This window comes from Argopecten irradians, chromosome 1 (genome assembly GCF_041381155.1).
Source record: "Argopecten irradians isolate NY chromosome 1, Ai_NY, whole genome shotgun sequence".
Classification (NCBI taxonomy): Eukaryota; Metazoa; Mollusca; class Bivalvia; order Pectinida; family Pectinidae; genus Argopecten; species Argopecten irradians.
Window position 1 is genome coordinate 38737283 of NC_091134.1, and position 21735 is coordinate 38759017.

Sequence of the window (21735 nt, forward strand, 5' to 3'; positions counted from 1 at the left end):
TGTGATTTTGCAACGCCTTGGTTTTTTTGAGGTACATTTCCGAGGACGACATTTAACCGTGAAGTAAATGTCTTTAGCATATTTTTATCGCAAATTTCCCGATTCATCAAGATTTCTTAAGTGTTTTGATCTTTGGCCAAATTTTGTTTCAAGAACAAATTGTATCTGTCGGCATTGAATGTTTACAACGGAAAGAACCGAGTGCATCTTTGAGTTCGGAATCGAGGTCGCTGAAAATCTCATCCGGCTAATGGATATAGATGTAATAACACCACTAAGAGGCAACTTATATTTTATCGGTTACATTGGCCTGATTAAGCGTAATAGCCGATACAAAGAAACGTAATGGGGGGGGGGGGGGGGGGGTTGCAAAGGTACTCAATATTTGGACCCCCCTCCTCGCCCCGCACCCACAGGAGGAGATTGATTCTTTAATTCAACACACAACCATATATACTTTATATAAACTTTTTGCATATATCGTCGAGTAGAATCCTTGTACACATTTATAGACAGTGGCGTCGATAAACGGAAACTAATGAATACGCAAATTGCCATGCTAGCGCCAAAGGTGCGATATTTTGGTGTTTGGGGGGGGGGACGACAATCTCCTACGAGAAAAAAATATTACGATTTAGAATGGCTACGATGAGTTTAACGATGCATTTTGATGAATTTGCGAGCGCCGAAACCGCGAGAATTTGATGTTTGAGGGGTCCAGGGGGTCTCCCCGGGAAATACATTACGATTTAGAATTTTACGATGCATTTTGATGAATGTGGGAGCGCCTGAAGGCGCGAGATTTGGGTGTTTGAGGAGGTCCGAGGGTCTCCCCCGGGTAAAAATATTAGATTTAGAATGGTTGTGATGAGTTTTACAATATATCTTAAAGATTTTAAAGCATTCTTAACATAATAATTTTTTTATTTGAAGTTACCTGCATTAAGAATTGGTAATTGTGAATGCCGTCATATCTATGCAACTCGATCTGAACATACTGGCTTCACACCATCGGTACATTGTTGTTTAACACAAAATAATAATGAATTAATTGTTTTGCTAAGTCATATAAACAGATGAATCTTTTAAGAGACATTTTTTAAAATAGTACGTAGAACCCCCTGATTGACATTTTAAGTCTAGTTCACGAAAATGTGCAGGAGGACCCTTTTTTCTTTCAAATGTGCAATTTTAGAACATTTCAGTCGGCGAAAACAAGAAATGTTTGCCCTCGTCCTGGAAACGGGGAGGCAATTGCCCCCCACCCCCTCCAACCCCGCCCCCACCTCCCACACCCGCTTCCTACGCCCCTGTATCTACATTGCCAAGTAAAACAGCATAGTTCTATGAAGCTTTAGAGTATTTGATGGAAATATGACAAGAAGTGAGAGGTATTTTCACGACCGTTAATATATGTATATATTATACATGAAATACAGGCGTACATGTACATTCTTAAGAAAAAAAATCAAACATATATGTACATAGGACCTACAATATGTAAATGTAAAGGTATATTATTTGCTTTGAAATACATGAAAGTTACACATAAAATTTAGATATATAGTTAGGCTGATTTTTTTACAAAAGAAAATCAGAATGTAAAAAAGTAATATAACAGTAGACATAAAGGGAATGTCCATTTAGACGGATAGAGACTAAAACTAGGTATATATAAGGGAATGTCCCATTAGAACGGATAGACACTATAACTAAGGATAGAATAGGGAAATTCCATTAGAAGGATATATATTAAAGCTAGGGCTCTATAAGGAAAGTCCAATTAGACGGACAAAGACTATAACTAGAGATATATAGGGAATGCCCATTAGACGGATAGACATTATAGCTAAGGATATACAATGTATACGGAATGTCAAATATTGATATAATGATAAAAGAAATACACGTACTTAGTCCGCTAAACATGCCTATAATATTAGTTTTTCGTCATTTTTTCCTTATTATAAAGTCTATATATTAGGCCATTTTTTTAAAAGCCTAATAATATTGGCAGGTTAAGCGGAATAGTACATAATATCATGACAAATGAAAATAAAATAATAGCAGAAGCAAGTATAAAACCATATAATATAATGAAAACCCTTCTTTATGGCTACGAAAACCTGTACAGTATAGGATTATTTACACTTAGAAACTCTTCACAAAACTTTTGCATACGTTTCAACGTTTATTAGATTAACACAGTAATCAGGAACCTGTAGTCGATAAATTTGTGTTTTCAGTCGATAGTAGATATGTCCATTAGACAGATGAGATTTCCTTCGATCGGATGTTTGGAATGTTCACGCGTCGCGCATGCACATAGGGGTTGTTTTACACTCGCCGAAAGATAATAATATGAAATAGTGACTAGGTCGGTCCTATTTATTTTCAGTTTTTCTCCATTTTGAACAAAATTGTTATACAAACTTTTAAATATTGTTATTAACACAAAGTACACAACTTTTACAATTAATTTTAGTCCTATAATTCTTTTTATCTTTTATTACATGATTTTTTAGCGATTTAGTCCCTTTAACCCATAGGATACAGACCAAAAAATGTCCATATCGGCTTACTAGCCATTGGTCATCACCCATGAGTTTTGGGGCCAGTCATGGATACTGGATTCTGTATTTAAAGTAAAATTATTAAAGGGAGTAAATCAGTTTTGCTGTATTTATGAATACACTTTGAAAGATTTTTTAAAAGTACATATAGGTTTAACTACATTTATCTGTTATATAATTATAGAGTTAGAAAATGTAGGACATTTTTTAAGATGATGATTGAGTTAATCCATCTCCAGAAAAATCATATTAATGTTTATAACTAAAATAATAATTTAGCTATCACCTAAACAACACTGCATAGTAATTATTATAATTAATACATAATGCATACAAGTATAAAATATTCTAAATATCAAACAAAACATCCATTAGATCTAAATGGAGAAATGACAACCAGTGATCAGAGGCACAGTGATATGATTATTTACTATTGTGTAGTACAGTCAATGTATTTATAATTGTATTTTACATTACATTATTTAAGTGGAATATTAACACAACTGTTTTTATTTACGATATTATATGCTCGGAAATCTATTTGTGGATCTTACAAACTCAATAGTACACTCGAATATATATTTATTGGCCTGATCATCACATTCACAACAACCTGATAGAATCCTATCTAGATTGTAGTGGTTGTGAATATCATCACATAATTTATCTTTTAAAGTTCTGCGTGGATTATCTTGTCACACAGTCAAGAAAATAATGTTGTACTGTTTCATGAGCATTACCACAGCTAAAAGTTGGTGATTCAGTAAGATGGTCGATATAAAGATCAGAATTAAGAATACTTGAAGATTTCTAAGTTGACGTAATACAAATTTTATATTTCCTATCACATGTATTCACAAATGTAGTGTTCCTAGTTGTGTCTGTGGTACTGTCAAAAAAAGGTTCAATTAATTCTGTTAAGTAAGTGGGAGCAGCTCCTATAATAATTGTGCACAAGATAATTAGTCTGTGTTTATTCCATCTTGCAGCAAGGGTGTCCCAACAAAGTTCAGAATAAAGTTTATAGTGCGAGTTTCCCTTGCGCAGTCCTGTAATAACTCTAGCTGCATCTAATTGAATTGATTCAATTAATGCTACCTCGTGTTGATTACAGTTATCAAAAATGATGTCACCATATTCAAGTATGGGTCTTGTATAAGCATTATATATTGTGATGAATGTTTTTGCGACTCATTTTATATTTAACAGACTCAAGTAAGTTAATACGCTTACTTGCTTTATTATAGATAAAATTTATATGATGAAGCCACTTACCAACTTCAGAGAAGAAAACACCAAGATGTTTATGATTAGATACATTTTCCACAGTTTCAGTTTAAAAAACAATATAAGAAATGATAATATTTCTTTTCCGACTAAAAGTTACAGATTCTGTTTTTGAAGGATTAAAATTTATATCCCATTTCTTTGACCATACATTTACATTTTCTAAGTCATTAGATAGACTAGTAGCTGTTTCTAGCGGAGTAGTATCTATTACTTTAAAAAGAGATATATCATCAGCAAGAAGTCATTTTTCATTTGTTATACCTTCAGTTATATCATTTATATAAATATAAATTTCCTATATTTGATAGGTAATGCAAATAATTCCAAATAATAAAACAGTTTCAGAAAAAAAATATATAATTGATTAATTACATGCTTGTACATATTAGAGATGTTGTACCTGTTCTGAAGATTATGGATTCTGTATCACGTACTTACTTTTGGACACTGTCCTGAAGGTAGCCACAAGAGGATCACTCTTCTCACTACCACTGACTGTGGTAATAGAGATGTTGTCCATCTATTACACCTGTACTGTAGGTTATAGATTCTGTATCATGTACTTACTTTTGGACACTGTCCTGACGGTAGCCACCAGAGGACCACTCCTCTCACTACCACTGACTGTGGTAATAGAGATGTTGTACCTATGTCCATCTATTACACCTGTACTGTAGGTTACAAATTCTGTATCATGTACTTACTTTTGGACACTGTCCTGAAGGTAGCCACCAGAGGATCACTCCTCTCACTAACACTGACTGTGGTAATAGAGATGTTGTACCTCTGTCCATCTATTACACCTGTACTGTAGGTTATCGATTCTGTTGTTGTAGTGGTGGGGGTAAGTGATGGTGTAGTGATAACGTCATAACTAGTTTTGATGCCACTAGGTAGAGTCCAGGATAGCACTATTGTTTGGACCATCAACATCTGTTGCTAAAAATGATGTCGGTGTTGCTGGCACTACAATCAATAGTTATATATAAGTGTTTTATAAAAACACCTGGTATACAGGAGAATAGTAAAACTGGAGACACTTTGACTGTTGAATGAAAATACAAAACCTCTACAAATCTAATATAATGTTATAAAGTCTTGCATTGTTATCTGTTCTGTTTAAAATTCCAATATGTCTATCATTATCATCTACATCTTTCAAAACTAAGATTTTCTTTATTTCCAACATTATAAATAAAACATGTAATGAAGGAATTATACCCTGTTTTAACTAGCGATATCTTGCATGCTTATATATCAAATCTGAGGTATACTTGAACATAACTAAGTTGTTAAAAAGTGTCTATGCATCTAGCCTAACTAATGTAATAATGTTGACTCTTAGATTATTGTGCTGCTTGTATTTTAGTAAATTATGCAAAAATGTACATTTCAGTTTCACAGGGGGCCAACTCAATGAAATGGATTTTGTCATAATTTTTGTATTTGGAGGATGGACTGATGAGTATATATGACAGTCATGTGAAATAAATACGAGATTTGAAAAATTATTAAAAATCGGGATATTTACTTTAATAATTTTTCAAATCTCGTATTTATTTGAAAAAATCACATGACTGTCATATATAATCATCAGTCCATCCTCCAAATACAAAAAATGTTTGACAACATCCATTTTCATTGAGTTGGTCCCCTGTGTTCAGTTTAGCAAATCCACAGGGTTCCGTACATTTTTCTGTAACCAAATAACATTGCCACTATGTTTACCTGTGCACCTGTAGATTCGACTTTACAAAACCATACACTTTTTACCTAGTCATGCCAATGGTGGTTGTAAATCATATCATGCCAAAATATACAAACAAAACAATGATTTACGAGTCAACATTATTACTTATGGTTAGGCCAAATGCATAAATACGTTTTATTAAGTAAGTTATATTCAAATACACCTTAGAAGTGCTAAAAAGACCTTCGAAATGTCCCCTGTCCATGTGTATGCAAGATTGAGCCCCGGATAGAGTTTTAACCCGGCCGCTGATTGGCTGGCTAATTATGAATTTCAAAAGCAAAATGTTTTCTGGCAGGTAATTATTCCTAAATAACTATGATATGAATTTGGAAATTCAAAATGAGATATAGGTTCGAAATATCAATTTTGATTATGAATAGGTAAAAACATTATAATTTCAGGATTTTTTAGTGCAAAATGCGCCTAATCTAAACATGGCTACCCTGGTTGGAGTTTGAGCTGAAGGACTCGAACTTTTTTTTCTATCTAGTGTTATTTGAGAACCTAGACTTTAATTATAGAACACAATAGCTTACTAATATTCCTTATCCTTATTATTCCTAATATCACTTGTCTAGACATGGTCTAAAACCTTAAGGTAAGAATATAAGTCATAATAGTAATTGTCTCGATATTAAATCTAAATGTGGATGATGAACATGACTTACACCACATGACCTTTATATCTTATGTTGGGGACAAAAAAAATGTTTTGATACAGTTAAACATGTATCCTTGTTTTGATGCAATCACATTTTAGTTAGAGCATTGACGAAATTTCACATTCACACTTGTTTTTGTTTTACCAGATTTACAGTATACAGTAAAACCCCGTTATATTGCTATCCCGCTTAGTATCACCCTGAATGTATTCAGAACGGATTTCCCTCCATGAAAGTACACCCGCTATATACCGTCAAACACGATATGTTTTCCAATTGAAGGTTGTACTCAATAGAGTGTGACACTTGTGAGTAATTATACGCCCAATGGAATTTATCTCTATGCCGAACAAGTACGTCTCATCATTCTATAACACAAGAGAAGTTTTTCGCTGATTAACCCAAAATTTGGAATCTAAAACAATGTCTTCTAGTAAAATCATAAGAAGTCTAGAAGATTCCTTACAATGTAAAATTTCTATAAAGTTCATGCTTGCATATTCTTGGCAGGATTATACAAAAGACACACAAGACACATCTTTAAAATTATCCCTGAAAATAGGTGGTGGAAATTTAATGGGGATTTTTTTAGTATTTCGTCTTGAACGCTATAGTATATGGTACTAAATGATAGAAAGCTGACAAATATCATAAACTCAAAATTAACTTAAAGGCTATTAGAACTGGGGAACTGAAGCTAACATTATGTCAGTATGTCAGTATTACTTAAATTAATTAGAGTTCCGACCATCTTAACGGTCACCTTAGTGTTAACTCGTTATATATTATTATGACCACTAGATTTCACCAGGATTATATAATTAAGACTTTGTTATAAAGGATCTCGAAAGTATTGTTTCCAGCAAACTACTAGAAGATCATTATTTTTGTATGTTAACTTATCCTACTTAAGCCTCGTCCGTAGGGTAAATCAGAGTCAATTTCCATAATGTTTATCTTCTATCTGATACTGATAATTCAAAGTTGTATTTTATAGCATAATTGACCCACTGCCTGGCGGAAAACCTGAGACTCCAGGGTCATGAAATGTATTTGACCTCCTCTGATTTTACTACTTACAAACCTTTGTTGAAGCTATTGTCCCCACAAGGCTGACAGATATTTGTTTTTTTTTTATTAAATAACGTCATATTAACAGCCAGGCTCAGGTAAAGACGGCCTCCCATGTATGCAGTGTGTAGCGAGTATGTAGTGCGAGGTGTGTGTTTTGGGAGATTGCGGTATGTTCGTGTTGTGTCTTCTTGTATAGTAGTACTGTTGCCCTTTTTATAGTGCTATATCACTGAAGCATACTGCCAGAAAATTTATATTAATTTGAACTCTCTGGTGTAAGACACATGCTATTTATCTCCTGTGAGTACACATTACTTACTCATAGTTATTGGAGAAGCAGATGATTGTGTATACTGTTCCTGATAACGAAGACTGCCAGACTCCACAGATCTGACAAAGAAGGTATAGATCTGTCCTGGTGTAAACCCCACCAACTGTACAGCCGTGGTTGGCTGGCCATCGTAGACTGAGTTACCATTGATGGTTGTAGGAGGACTCCAGAACAACAGGTAGCGGTTGACCTGGTCAGTGTATTCTGTAGGAGGTGTCCAGCTAATGTTGACCGTGTCCGTTCCTTCCTTTACCTGTGTAAAGTCAGTCACTGCCAGTGCAGACACTGTCAATTGATAAGGTAATATTTACTAAATAAAATAAACCAAAACTTGTTAGCCGGTAGAATAAAATATCTTTAATCACTACAGTTATGTCTGCTATGTTCTGGTTTACCATGCCGGTACTTCCTCTTTAAATAATGTCTAAAACTATTTTCGCATTTCTCAAAACAGCATTTGATAATATTGATATTAAACAGTATGTTAAGTTCGTCCAAAATATTATTTTGATAGTCCTTGTAAGTTTTTACTCTCAAACCTTGATGTTTCAAATAGACCTGTCCAGGTCAATAAATCTGCATGAATATTTTTTGTTTTTGTGTGTTTGTTTGTTTTGTGCCAGGGTAAGAAAACCGTATTGTGACATCATAATGGTTATATGAAGTTAAATAGCGCAATAACGGTCAAAACCGGGAGCCAAAATTTAAAAGTAATGTTTAAAAATGCTCTCATAGACAATCTGATATATAGATACATATATGAAGGATAGAGATCATTCAACCTCCGAGTCACTAAATAAGGTAAAACTGTCAGCAAAGCTTCGAGTTTGGACTTATTTAGAAACACATTGAATTGGATGGAGTATTCCTGCTCATCAGCGACCAATTTTCGCCAGGTACCATTTCCCGCCATCGCATGTGTATTTGTTTGATTGCACGCGGATTTGCAAGCAATATTTTGTAGAGAAACCCGCGTGGTAGCGTCTTTTATTAGACTATGACTTTATTTATGAATTTTCGTGTGTAACCATACATAGGATAGCGACAATGGGTACTCGGCAAGAATTGGTCGCTGACCAGCAGGGATACTTTACCCAATGTGTTTACTAAATTAGTCCAAACCCGAAGTATCCTTCATACACACATAACAAAATGACTTCTCGAGGACTAAAATTCGCAATTTTTTTCTTTTCAAAACAAGTCGAGAAGATTAAACAAAATTCGTGGATTTAAATTTAGAATGGAAATTCCTATAAAAAATATCACGTAGTGATAAACTTTCGCAAATTTACTTGGATCGCAAAATTCGCGAAAGTAAATTGCACGCGAAAGAAAGTTAGTTTACAGTAAATCCCATTCCAATTTGTCATATTCCAAAATCATTTTATCTAATTCAGAATAATATCAACAGTCATCTAATTTGCGTTAAAATAAATTAACTGACACTGAGCGGAGTATAAAGCTACAATTGTATCAATACACGTAGAATATAAAGCACGAACTATTTCAGACAATGATAATCACTATTTAGTACATTTTGTACATACTTGTGACACACATTCCCCCAGCAGTAGAGTATCCATTACTGTCGAAGTAGCCTGATTTACATCTACAAACCGTGGTAGTCCCAGCATCATCCTGGACACATTCAGAATTGGAGTCAGCACAGTTTATACCAACACCACAACCAACAGTGAGACCAGCATCTGGAAAAAGGTGTATTGCAAATTTGTTAAATCTATCAAATTAAAAAGAAAGGTAACAGGTTGAGTGCGAATTCTGCCAATATGCCAATAAATTCTGGGCCTGGTTATCAAGATGATTTTGTAAAAATAAAAATATGTTTGATATTACATGATTTCCTTTTCAATCAACTTATAGTTACATGCATCAATAGTGGCTATGTATCACGGGATATCTTCCGCCATAAGGACATCATTTGTTTTGCTCTTTTAGAATATTTCAATTATGCAAGGGATCTGCAATCCGATTGTATCACATTAATTGACATAAGCAGTACAATAACCCAATAAGCCCGATTTTGTTTCTTTCCATATTCTACTGAATAACCTATATTGCGTATGGCCATGTACACTTTTCAACACAATAGCCCCAATTACTATCAATTAATTAACACCAAAGCGAGACAGTTTATAGCTCGGCCATGCTTAGCTAATGCCATGATACAGTTGATCCAATATAGTATACCTGCAAATATGAGTTTCTATGGGCCATGAAATAAAGCACTTACTGATAGTAATTGATGTCCCACTTGTCTGTACCTCCTGTGGGTTTCTACGACTTCCATCTTCTATAGATTTAACAGAGAAACTATACATCTGTCCAGATACAAATCCCGTCAGTCGGACGGATGTGGTCTTAGCAGCGTTGTAGGCGGACGTTCCATTAGATAACTCTGGTGTCCAGTGTACCTCGTAACTTCTGACCTGGTCTACCCCCGGGGATGGAGCGTTCCATGCTATAGTCACTGTACTGGTACCTTCTACACCCACAGACAAACTTGTCACCACCAACCCACTCACTGTAAACAATACGACGAATAAAAATTACTAACATCTCAATCGTAATCTGGTATACCTAAAAAAGTCTGGAGAAATAATTAGATTCTCATTATTGCTAACACAATTGACAACTAAATTTAATTGGTCTCCTAAACTAAAGATCAATTAAAAAAATATGCCGACATCATAGCTTGACAAACTTCAGTTTTGATGAATTTAAGAGACTATTTTCCCATTCATTTGCAATTGTTCTGTAACTGATGTAGTCATATAGAAACATCTGAACACAGTACAAAATCAGCATGCTTAAAATACTTGGCTACACTTACATTGATACACATTTATCATATACTTCATCAGTTGTACCGTATACTACAGCTGTGAATTATCATAACTAATAAGATATAATTTAAACTCCATTTTACTGAAAATTACATGGTTATACCATATTAAGTAATATACTGTATACAATTAATGGATTGCAATGTTGCTGAAATTCTGAAATTGAACAAACCAGATGAAAACTAATGCATAAGACTTGGTTACCATGGTACCACATTTATTGCTTACAATTTTTACCACCGTCTATAAATGCTCCAACAGTGGTACTCACTATATTTACTGATACGTACAGAATATTGTTACCATGGTACACAGTCCATCAGGTGTACTATATGCGTTATTGTCATAGTAACCAGATTTACATCTATACACAGTACAAAGTTACCATAGTTACGTATACTTACTGTGTGTACACACTCCACCAGTTTTACTGTAGCCATTGTTGTCATAGTAACCAGATTTACACCTACACACATTTCCAGAATCACCAGCTATACACTCAGAGTTTCACATCTCCACACATAATTGCACCACATGGCTGACTCAGCTCAGCCTCTAGGATAGCAAACAAACAGGGAGAATAATTCAAAGACAGCTAATTAAGACTTGCAGGATATTAAATTAAATTCTTTCATTCAGTTAACGTCAGTTATTCTATTTATTTGCTGGTTCATAACACCCTTTTCCATATTCCAATATTTATTTTTATTTTTTTTTTTTAAATTTCAAACACAGAATTACTATATTATGTCAATTGCCTTACTTCTCCAAAAACTGTGAGCGTTTTTAATGTTCCCATTCCTCCAAATGCTCACCAGTTGCCTGAATACACATCTTTATACTGCCTATCAAATTTTGAAAGCATTATTCTTATTCTTCAAAAGGCACGCCAATAAAAAAAAGCTGATAAACAGCAGACCCAAGGGCATATCTTGACTTATATTTACATTTTGCCACTACGACTTCCATTACTCTAATGATAATCTTGGTCTGTATTATTAGCCAATAAATGCAGCCTAGACTTTGTGTAGTAATATCTACATAAATGGATGCGAGACTTGTTTACTGACACCATGTTAGTCCGCGCGGGAATATTGACATTGTAGTTGAATGAACCAGTTTGGTTATAAAACTCATAAAAATCTTTTAAATGTCTAGATAATTGAAGGTAAACTGAAAAACTACTGAAAAACATTGAAGTCTTGTTATCTGTTCAATGTTTTATAGGGACTATTTTGATAACATTGAAATTGGCTGTTGAGGAAATTCAAATGTTCACTCGCATCTAATTTATGTTTTACTTTGAACTAGAAAGTAAAATGTTAATATAACAATTAAAGGATTGTTAGATTGCATTTATTGGAAATATAAATGCAATATGGGTGGCATATAAATATCCATAGCGCCCTAACGGGCGCTATTCTATTTATATGCCACCCAGATTGTATTTATATCTCTAAATAAATGCAATCTAACCATCCTTTAATTGTTAAATATATCTTTCCTAACAGTTGATATTTTAGTTTGGGAAATAGAAAGTAATCGCAGGGGCCAAGTCGGGTGAATAAAGAGGGTTCAGGAGGACGGTGATTTTTTTTCTAAAACTTGTTCACAATGCGCGTCTTATGAGCAGAGTCATTATCATGCAAATGCCGGACTTGAGTCCTTTTTTGGGACGACGACACTTGAAACAAGCCTTCAAGTGTTGCTGTGACCGTTTTGCCCTATTGGACATGTATTTGCATAATTGAACACTTTTTATTGAAGACAACTACATAAAAAACTTTCTTGATCTTACATTTTCACTGGCCAATATTTGAGTGTCTTTCATTTTCGGTTGCCCGTATTCGGTTGGAACATTTCCATTTTGGTTCAAAATAGTAAAACCCCTGTCTCATCAACAACTAAATTGTTGAAAGTTTTTTTTTATGATATTAAATTGGAGATGTTTTAAAAACTTGTTTGGCGTTTGCGACATGGGATCTCTTAACAAGTGGGTTATTCATCAATGATGATCAAAGTATTGTTTTAAAGTTTTAGACGTTTCTTTAAAATCACGAACTCGCGCTAAAGGCAAGTTCGTCAATCGAGGTTAATCCCTCCTAGTGTGTCGCACGGCTTTTTTTTTAGCATATTACTAATATTTTTTCAATGTTGATCTTCAGCTCGCATCTCGAAGAAAGAGATAGAGAGAGAGAGAGAGGGGGGGGGGGGGTTATGGAATCCCTCTGGTGTCAACTGACATTGATTACTGCAATCATTTTGGATTTTAATTGTTGCTATGAGTGTGGACAATCATTTACAGGAGCCAAATGATGGATTTTGAGAATTTCAAGAGGCCCTATAGGCCGAATTAGCCAGGTTAAGGTTTTGGTGTAAGTGTTGAAAAGCCGTTATCTATCACATCTGACATTGATTTCTACAATTATTTAGGATAATAATTGGGTATTGACAATCTCTGAAAGGAGGAAACTGCTTAATTTTGAGGATTTCAAGAGACCAAAACGGCTGAAAAAATAGGTTATTTAATGACATTGATATATTTTTGTATACTGGTAAATTACAAGCAATCTTATTTATCAACAAAATTCAAAAGGCGAGCTTTGTTTTCAAACAGCTTTTGTTGTTTTACTCTTTTGACTAGACGACCTGGACGAGCACCAAGCAAATAGACCTATTACACATTACATCTTCCCACAAATGTTGCACACTTCACAGTGGATATATATCGGTTTTAGGCCGATTACCTTTTATGTAGGACCTTATTTTGACCTCAATAGCATATGCTTTATTGATCACTCTATTAGCCAGAGACGGTTTTGAGTACATAGGAAGCGATTTTCACGATGGCATTGTTTTTACTTTCAAGACTATTCCATAAGGTTTGAAAGCTTCTGTTAAAACCTATATTAAAGGTGACCGTAAGGATGTTGGTTCCTTAAACGCTGTGTTCGTATACACACAAAATACAGAACTATTTCTGAACAAAACCCGTAATCAACTTCTTAGCAGATCACTGAGTAACCTCTGTCGAGTTGAATGATTTTTTTTCGTTGCATTAAAACACAATTATGTCAATATTTCTAATTTGAGAAATGTATTACTACCACTAATACATATATATATAACAGACAAGAACAAGAGCTGCTATTTTATATATCGATCATGTATTTTTGTTCTGCAGTGTAGCCCAGGCCCCAATTTTTCCGACCAACAAAGAAATAACAAGAAGATAAAAAAGTGTTATCAAATATGAAAAATAATGATCTAATACAATTAACAAACAAATCATCAAAGGCTGTTAAACAGCATTATCTAAACCTAAAGCTGACTTACTTGTGGTGACAATGACAGAAGCATCGGATTCAATCTGTTGTGCAGAACTACGACTTCCTGATTCAAATGATATGACTTTGAACTCGTACATTGTGCTCTGTGACAGCCCTGTAATAACTGTAGATGTGACTTTCCCCACTGGTGAGGATCCTTCTACAGCGGTATTACCACTCAGCCTCCAGACCACAGTGTAACTGGACACCTGGGAGGGAGTGGCAGATTCTGTCCAGCTGATGGTAACACCAGTGGTGGTCACTGATGTGGCAGTAACACTGGTCACCTTTAGGGCAGCCACTGGAAATAATGGCATACTGATAACAGAATAAACATTCAGTTATATCAATGTAAAATCATAGGTTAAAGCGTATTTCAAGTCTTCTGATGTAGCTTAACAGGAATAAGCTTCATTCTGATTTGAAAGTACGGTAACAATTCAATTGCACTTCACAAAAAATATAAAATCAGAAGACAATATAAAAACAATTGTTGTCAAAGACTTCACAAAGAACGACAATATAAAAACAATTGTTACCAACGTTAATGGAGGGATGCATTCAATATAAAAAAATAAGCACAATTGAAGATAACAGAGGGATTTTGGTATATTTTAATCATGTGATGTATGACATTAAATGTATCGTTGAATCCTTATGAATGTCAATCATCTCTTTCCATTGATCGTCTGAATATATATTCAGTTTACAGATTGTTTACAGATTAATCTTGAAATCAGTCTTTCAAAACGTACAGATATCAAAATAAATGAGAGTTAATAATACAATAAAATTAGCCATCTTACAACGAAATGTGTTTGTTATAAATCCAAATTTCATTCGTGTTTTCCATTCTTTAGCATAAACATTGTACAGTTTTATGGTAACAGGTGTCGCTGTACTTGATGTACAGGCCGTTGTTTAATGAGGACGTACTTGATGTACAGACTGTTGTTTAATGAGGAAGTACTTGATGTACAGACTGTTGTTTAATGAGGACGTACTTGATGTACAGACTGTTGTTTGATGAAGACGTACCTGATGTACGGGCTGTTGTTTAATGAAGACGTACTTGATGTACGGGCTGTTTGTTTAATGAAGACGTACCTGATGTACGGGCTGTTGTTTAATGAAGACGTACTTGATGTACAGACTGTTGTTTAATGGAGACTTACTTGATGTACAGGTCATTGTTTAATGAAGACTTACTTGATGTACAGGTCATTGTTTAATGAAGACTTACTTGATGTACAGGTCATTTGTTTAATGAAGACTTACTTGATGTACAGACTGTTGTTTAATGGAGACTTACTTGATGTATAGGTCATTGTTTAATGGAGACTTACTTGATGTATAGGTCATTGTTTAATGGAGACTTACTTGATGCAAAGGTAATTGCTTAATGAAGACTTACTTGATGTACAGGTAATTGCTTAATAAGGACTTACTTGGTGTACAGGTCATTGTTTAATGGAGACTTACTTGATGTACAGGTCATTGTTTAATGAAGACTTACTTGATGTACAGACTGTTGTTTAATGAAGACTTACTTGATGTACAGACTGTTGTTTAATGGAGACTTACTTGATGTATAGGTCATTGTTTAATGGAGACTTACTTGATGTATAGGTCATTGTTTAATGGAGACTTACTTGATGCAAAGGTAATTGCTTAATGAAGACTTACTTGATGTACAGGTAATTGCTTAATAAGGACTTACTTGGTGTACAGACCATTGTTTAACTGGGACTTACGTGAGGTACAGGTGCCACCTGGTGTATTATATCCATTACTGTCAAAATATCCTGTCTGACACCTGCACACATTTCCTCCAGTACTTGTACACTCAGCATTGGTATCAGAACACTGGACCACACCAGTCAGGACACTGTTACAGGAGACACTTAATGCAAGCTCTGAAATATAAAGTGTTACATAATCAACCCGACCACATCATGTTGTGGGTTACCTTTATCAGCACAAATTGTTACTGCAAATTCTGAAACAAACAATTCAGTACTTAGTAATCTGCCACCCCACACATTCGATCCTCACGGATCAGAATCACTCTGCTAATAAGTAAAACATATCAAACAATTAATGCAGCTAGTTGTATAAAGTACCATGGTTTTAAAGTAAGAGTAATCACATCAACTGCACTGTTTATTCATAGAAACACTGTTTAATCCAACATTACAATAAATGGAATAGTTTGCTAGGTTTCGATCGACTTCGATTTATCTTTTACTGTAAAATTGATTCAACAGTCACAACATCCGTATTATTGTCACTTTTTTACTCAAGAGGCGGAGTACCCAGAAAAAAAAATCATTGATATCAGATCAGTATATTTCAACAACCCCACAACTGGACAGCATTTGACCTAAATCTGTGTGTAGAAGTGCATGAGCACAAATACACTTAATATTAACAAAATATAATTACCATAAAAAGTAAGTAGTCAACTTTTTTTGTTTTGTGTGTAACTGTTTGTAACATGAACCAAAGTATTGTTAGGTAGGGAGAAATATCTATATAGGAAATGCCTACTATCTTATCCCACCCACTGACCTAATTGTCAATAAAATTGTTGAAATTGAACTGCCCCACATAGGTTTCGAAGAAGTTAAATGGTAAAATTTCATTATGTCAAACCAAAGCGTAGGTTTTTTGACAATGTGACACATTATATAGGGTTCTTGATAGTTTGTGTAATTGTTAGTTCCAATAACAATCTAGGTTAGTTATCAAAATAATGTAATCCCTCAAATGAATAAAGTCTGTATTTTTATTGTAACAGTTTAAAGTGATTAATTGGAAACTTTTATCATTAAAACTTATCAATACAATGTTATCAATATCATGTTTGAATGATAACGGAGGATTTTCTTGATCATTTAACCTATATTATATTACAATCTAACTACTGCACCAAGTTGTTACATGTAGTTGATGGTAAAGACGAGCATGCTTCTCCTGGATTTAGTCCTGAGAAAGAAAGAATTAATTTAACATGGTTTACATTAGAAAGAATAAGAAATCTTGATAGTTTTGTCTATCATAAAAGGCAATTAAATTCGATGGGCCGAAGAATCAAACTTTTTTTGGCAGATTTCATAGAGAGGTGAATGTTTCGGAGCCTGCTGATTGAGATCATCAATATTGCAATATTATGCAAATTTTAGTCAATGTTTAGTGCGGAATTTAACACAAGATTGACCCCCATCTAAACTTAAGCAAGATGGTATTTCTTTAACAATTTGTATTCACAGTTATCTGAGATGACCTTCAACAAAATTCCTTAATTTAACCTGGACAGTGGCAAATGTTGGCATTGTCGTCTATGGAAATAATTTCGTTCTGTGGTCTCTCAGGGAATCCTGATATGGCTAGTTCGTTAAAAACAGATTCCTTACTATTATATTTTCTATTGCCTTACTCACTAGCAGTACATGCTTCGCCGACGTTGGTAGTATCTCCATCAATGTCATAAAATCCAGATTTACACACACATGTAGTAGTACTACAGACGGCATTGGGGTCAGCACAGTTACTAACAGTACAAGTGTCACCTAGTAGACTTTCTGTAACAGAAACAAGAACAGAAACCCAATGTCTAGTTAATAATTTCGCTTCTCTGTATTTGAAACGATGTCATTACTAATTTTGAAAATGTGACCATTGACTGTGTCATCCGTAAAGACAATCCTTATTCATACTAACCGTTCGTATAAAAAAACCTTAATCAGTAGTAGGACGTTTTTATTTGATAAACCTGTGAGACAAATAGAAGATATTGTGTTTAAGTAAATACTCGTGTTATGTGTCATCCCTAAACAATACTAGACAGCAATATTAGCACAGCTATTAGCATAAATAATAGAAGCCCTTTATTACTTTACTTGAATTATGTTCTTTTACTGGTTTCAAAATATTCAATATCGATGGCAATCGACCCTTTCAAAGAATCAATGATGAATACGGTAAGGTTTGTCTTTATATTTATCAAATATTTTGTAATCATTTTCAAAAGACATTTCCCTACCATCCATCCCTGTTACTGTAGGTTATTCGAGGAATTCCGGGTGCTTTGGGTTATGATTTACACTAGCTGTTAATAGGAAGTTAAAATAATCAAACAAACGAATAAAATTTTGCAGATTTCGCTCATTGCACATGTATAATGTGGGAAAAGAATATGAACATCATGCTTTCTACTGGACTGAATTATTTCATCTTCACTGGATTTGCAGGTGACTGTAAAATCATATGCTCGACTTGATTGTGCTTGAATATTTCAGTGCTACAATTAACATACATTTATCGACATCGTGGTCGTTGCCACCTCAAGTTACTTTGACCCTGCTTAAAGCCCCAACGTTATTTATTATTGACTGTGATATAGTAGATACTATGTACTGTTGTGTTGCTTTTCAGTTTACAGCAATTTCACCTTCCATCATTCTTTCTAACACCTGTATGGTTTGTGTGCATCTCCATATATATAACGCTGCGTGGCAATTCTTACTGTTGTCTCTTCTTGCATAAGTAATATCAGTTATGTGAATGCATAAATAATGATGAAAATGGTGGAATGTTTGAGTAGATGATAATTGATGACTGATCCTGGCTTTCAGAAAGGATATGATTATGGATTAATCTTACCGATGATGAAAATATGTATGTTAACTAAGGTATTTTATTGGATGATGAAATCAAGGATCAATTTGAAGTATTAGAACAGATGAAGAAATTATTTCCAGTAGAAAAATAAACAAAATATACCCAAGAAGTATTCAATATAAACTATAGCAAACTTAGCCTCCTCCCCAGGGGCAAACAAAGAGGCCAAGGGTTATAAAATTCACAATTCTGATAAAGCACCACAATAACTTAAGGACACAAGGTCCAATAATAGCATTATTAAAAAGGACAAACGAATTCTATAATATAGTTACATGTTTCAAACTCATCCTAGAGCTTGTTGATATAAGGCTACATACAGAGTTTCATCAAAATCAGTTCACATTTACCAAAGTTATCTTGTTCACAAGCACAATGATAAAATTAGAACAAAGGACAATAACTTGTACGTTACTGTCAAATAATTCCCATTTTTGAACTCGAACGAAATCTTGTTGATATAAGGCTACATATAAAGTTTCATCAACCTCGGTTAACATTTACTCAAGTCATCATGTTCACAAAGTAAAGTTAACGCACGATAGACTTTGTTTGTTTGTTTGAATAATTAACGTCCTATTAACAGCTATGGTCATGTAAGGACGGCTTCCCATGTATATGGTGTGTTGCGTGTATGTTGTGCGAGGTACATGTTTTGGGAGACTGCGGTATATTCATGTTGTGTCTTCTTGTATAGTGGAACTGTTGCCCTTTTTATAGTGCTATATCACTGAAGCATGCCGTCGAAGACACCAAGCAACACACCCCACCCGGTCACATTATACTGACAACGGGGCGAACCATAGACAATAGGCTATTGCAGTAGGTCACTATGACGTATGGTCAGGTGACCTAAAAATAGCAACAGTGACCTTGACCTTGACCTGGCAATCCTGAAACTGTATCTTGTCGAAAATATTATGGTCCTTTAAATTTGTGTGAAGTTTGATCAAAATCACTCAAGGAATGAAGCCGCTAGAGCACTGAAAAGGATTTTCTAAAAATAGTAACGGTGACCTTGACTTTGACCCTGCAACCTTAAAACTCAAACTTTTTCAATCCTTTGTATTTGTGTGCAGTTTGATCAAAATCACTCAAGGAATGAAGCCGCTAGAGTGCTGACAAAGAAATTATCTAAAAATAGTAACAGTGACCTTGACCTTAGTCTGACAATCTTCACACTCAAACTTGTCCGAGATATTATGATCCTTTGTCTATGTGTGAAGTGTGATCAAAAATCACTCAAGGAATGAAGCCGCTAGAGCACTGAAAAGGATTTTCTAAAAATAGTAATGGTGACCTTGACCTTGACCCTGCAACCTTGAAACTCAAACTTTTTCAGTCCTTTGTATTTGTGTGCAGTTTGATCAAAATCACTCAAGGAATGAAGCCGCTAGAGTGCTGACAAAGAAATTATCTAAAAATAGTAACAGTGACCTTGACCTTAGTCTGGCAATCTTCACTCAAACTTGTCCAAGATATTATGTTCCTTTGTCTATATGTGAAGTGTGATCAAAATCACTCAAAGAATGAAGCCGCTAGAGTGCTGATACGGGTTTTCTAAAGATAGTAGCAGTGACCTTGAACTTGACCCAGCAACCCTGAAACTCGAAGTCGTGCGGGATCTTGTTAATATTAAGTTACATACAAAGTTTCATCAATCTCGGTTCACATTTACTCAAGTTATCGTGTTCACAACAAAAAGTTAACGCACGACGGACGACGGACGACGCACGACGCACGACAAACGACGACGGACAAAAGGCTATCGCAATAGGTCACCGTGACCTATGGTCAGGTGACCTAAAAATTGAAATATAAATATTGAAGAGGATGACTGCAGTTTTTACATATCTTTTCATCAATAATTGAGATGTCTTACTTGTTGTAACCGTTATTGGATTTGTCGTTGTTACTTCCTGCGCGGCTGTCCAACTTCCAGATTCTATAGACTTTATATAGAAGTTGTACGTTGTGGCTGACTGTAGTCCTGTAACCTGTACAAATTTAGCTGTAGTACCAGTCCGGGTACCACTACCAGCCTCACTCCATGTCACATCATACCTTCTGACCTGACCAGTGAAGGTGGCCGGAGCTCTGACCAGAATATAATCACAGAGGTAGTTCCAAGGTTAGTGGAAGACACAGGTGTTGCCATTAGAATGTTCACTGAAAAATGATTTCATGATTTTTTGCAAAATACATTCATAAAAGCAATGAGTATTCTACAAACCCTGTTATGATTATTGAATACAACAAAATGTAATGTGCATAAATAAATAAAATACATAAGTTTATTTGACAAGTTTTAGTCTCCCTTTGAGTGCACCATGATCAGGTTGTATTTCTCTCAACTAGATGACCATATAGTATGATGCTTCATGTGCCTCATTGTAATGGAGAGTGAGCCCAGGTATGCTTCTTCTTAAATTGATGTCAAATGTGAAAATGTAGGTCAAATTGACCTACCACGTAGATTTATTACGTATTACATCATCTCACGTAAGAAGACCAACATTTTTTTGTACAAAGTTCCATTGTCTTATAGTACAGGAGATTAATCCTGGACAAGAATGTTCTTTAATCGATTCTTTCTAAAGATGCTCCACCGCCAACAGAGTAATTATGTATTAAATGCATATATCCCCTGTATAACAACACCTTTTTGCATCTTCGAAATATCGCCCCTACTCAATTCGTTCTGAAAAGCGGCTACCGGCGTATGCCGGTTACGTGACTGGTATATTCGAGATTTCTTGGGTCGTTACCATGGTCCCGAATCGCTTATATTTGAGTTTCTAGTTGGTGCAAATTTTGACCCCCGAAAATAACCGGTTATACAGTATATCTCCACAACATATTCAAGTTAATCCTTAATTAAACACATATGATCAAATATTTATAAAATCAGATAATATTAACAACTTACTGTCCACACAGGTACCACCAGCATTACCAAACCCGTTACTATACTATCAAATGTTCCTTGGTTACATCTACATTTGTTGTCAGTAGCACAAACAGCTCCATTCGTCTCACACTGGGTAACACCTAAACCATTAGTACAGGTCCCACTTAATGTAATCACTGAAACACCAGTAAATTTTAATTTTCTTTCAATTACAACATTTCAATTAAACACATTATTCCAAATGCATTGTACTATGATTTGCTCC

General features: G+C 34.8%; 1 protein-coding gene across 1 annotated transcript in view; it reads right to left on the bottom strand.

Annotated features, from left to right (window-relative positions):
• LOC138324747 (fibronectin-like) overlaps positions 1–21330 on the bottom strand; it is a 64404-nt gene extending 43074 nt beyond the window's left edge. The window contains exons 1-10 of the mRNA XM_069269906.1: positions 21293–21330; positions 20442–20656; positions 17320–17460; positions 15597–15792; positions 13884–14194; positions 9935–10225; positions 9231–9389; positions 7672–7968; positions 4568–4774; positions 4302–4358 (exon numbers count right to left, since the gene is read on the bottom strand). Coding sequence (XP_069126007.1) covers positions 4302–4358; positions 4568–4774; positions 7672–7968; positions 9231–9389; positions 9935–10225; positions 13884–14194; positions 15597–15792; positions 17320–17460; positions 20442–20656; positions 21293–21330 — 1912 coding nt within the window. The remainder of the gene's footprint in view (positions 1–4301; positions 4359–4567; positions 4775–7671; positions 7969–9230; positions 9390–9934; positions 10226–13883; positions 14195–15596; positions 15793–17319; positions 17461–20441; positions 20657–21292) is intronic.
• Between the last annotated feature and the right edge of the window lie 405 nt (positions 21331–21735).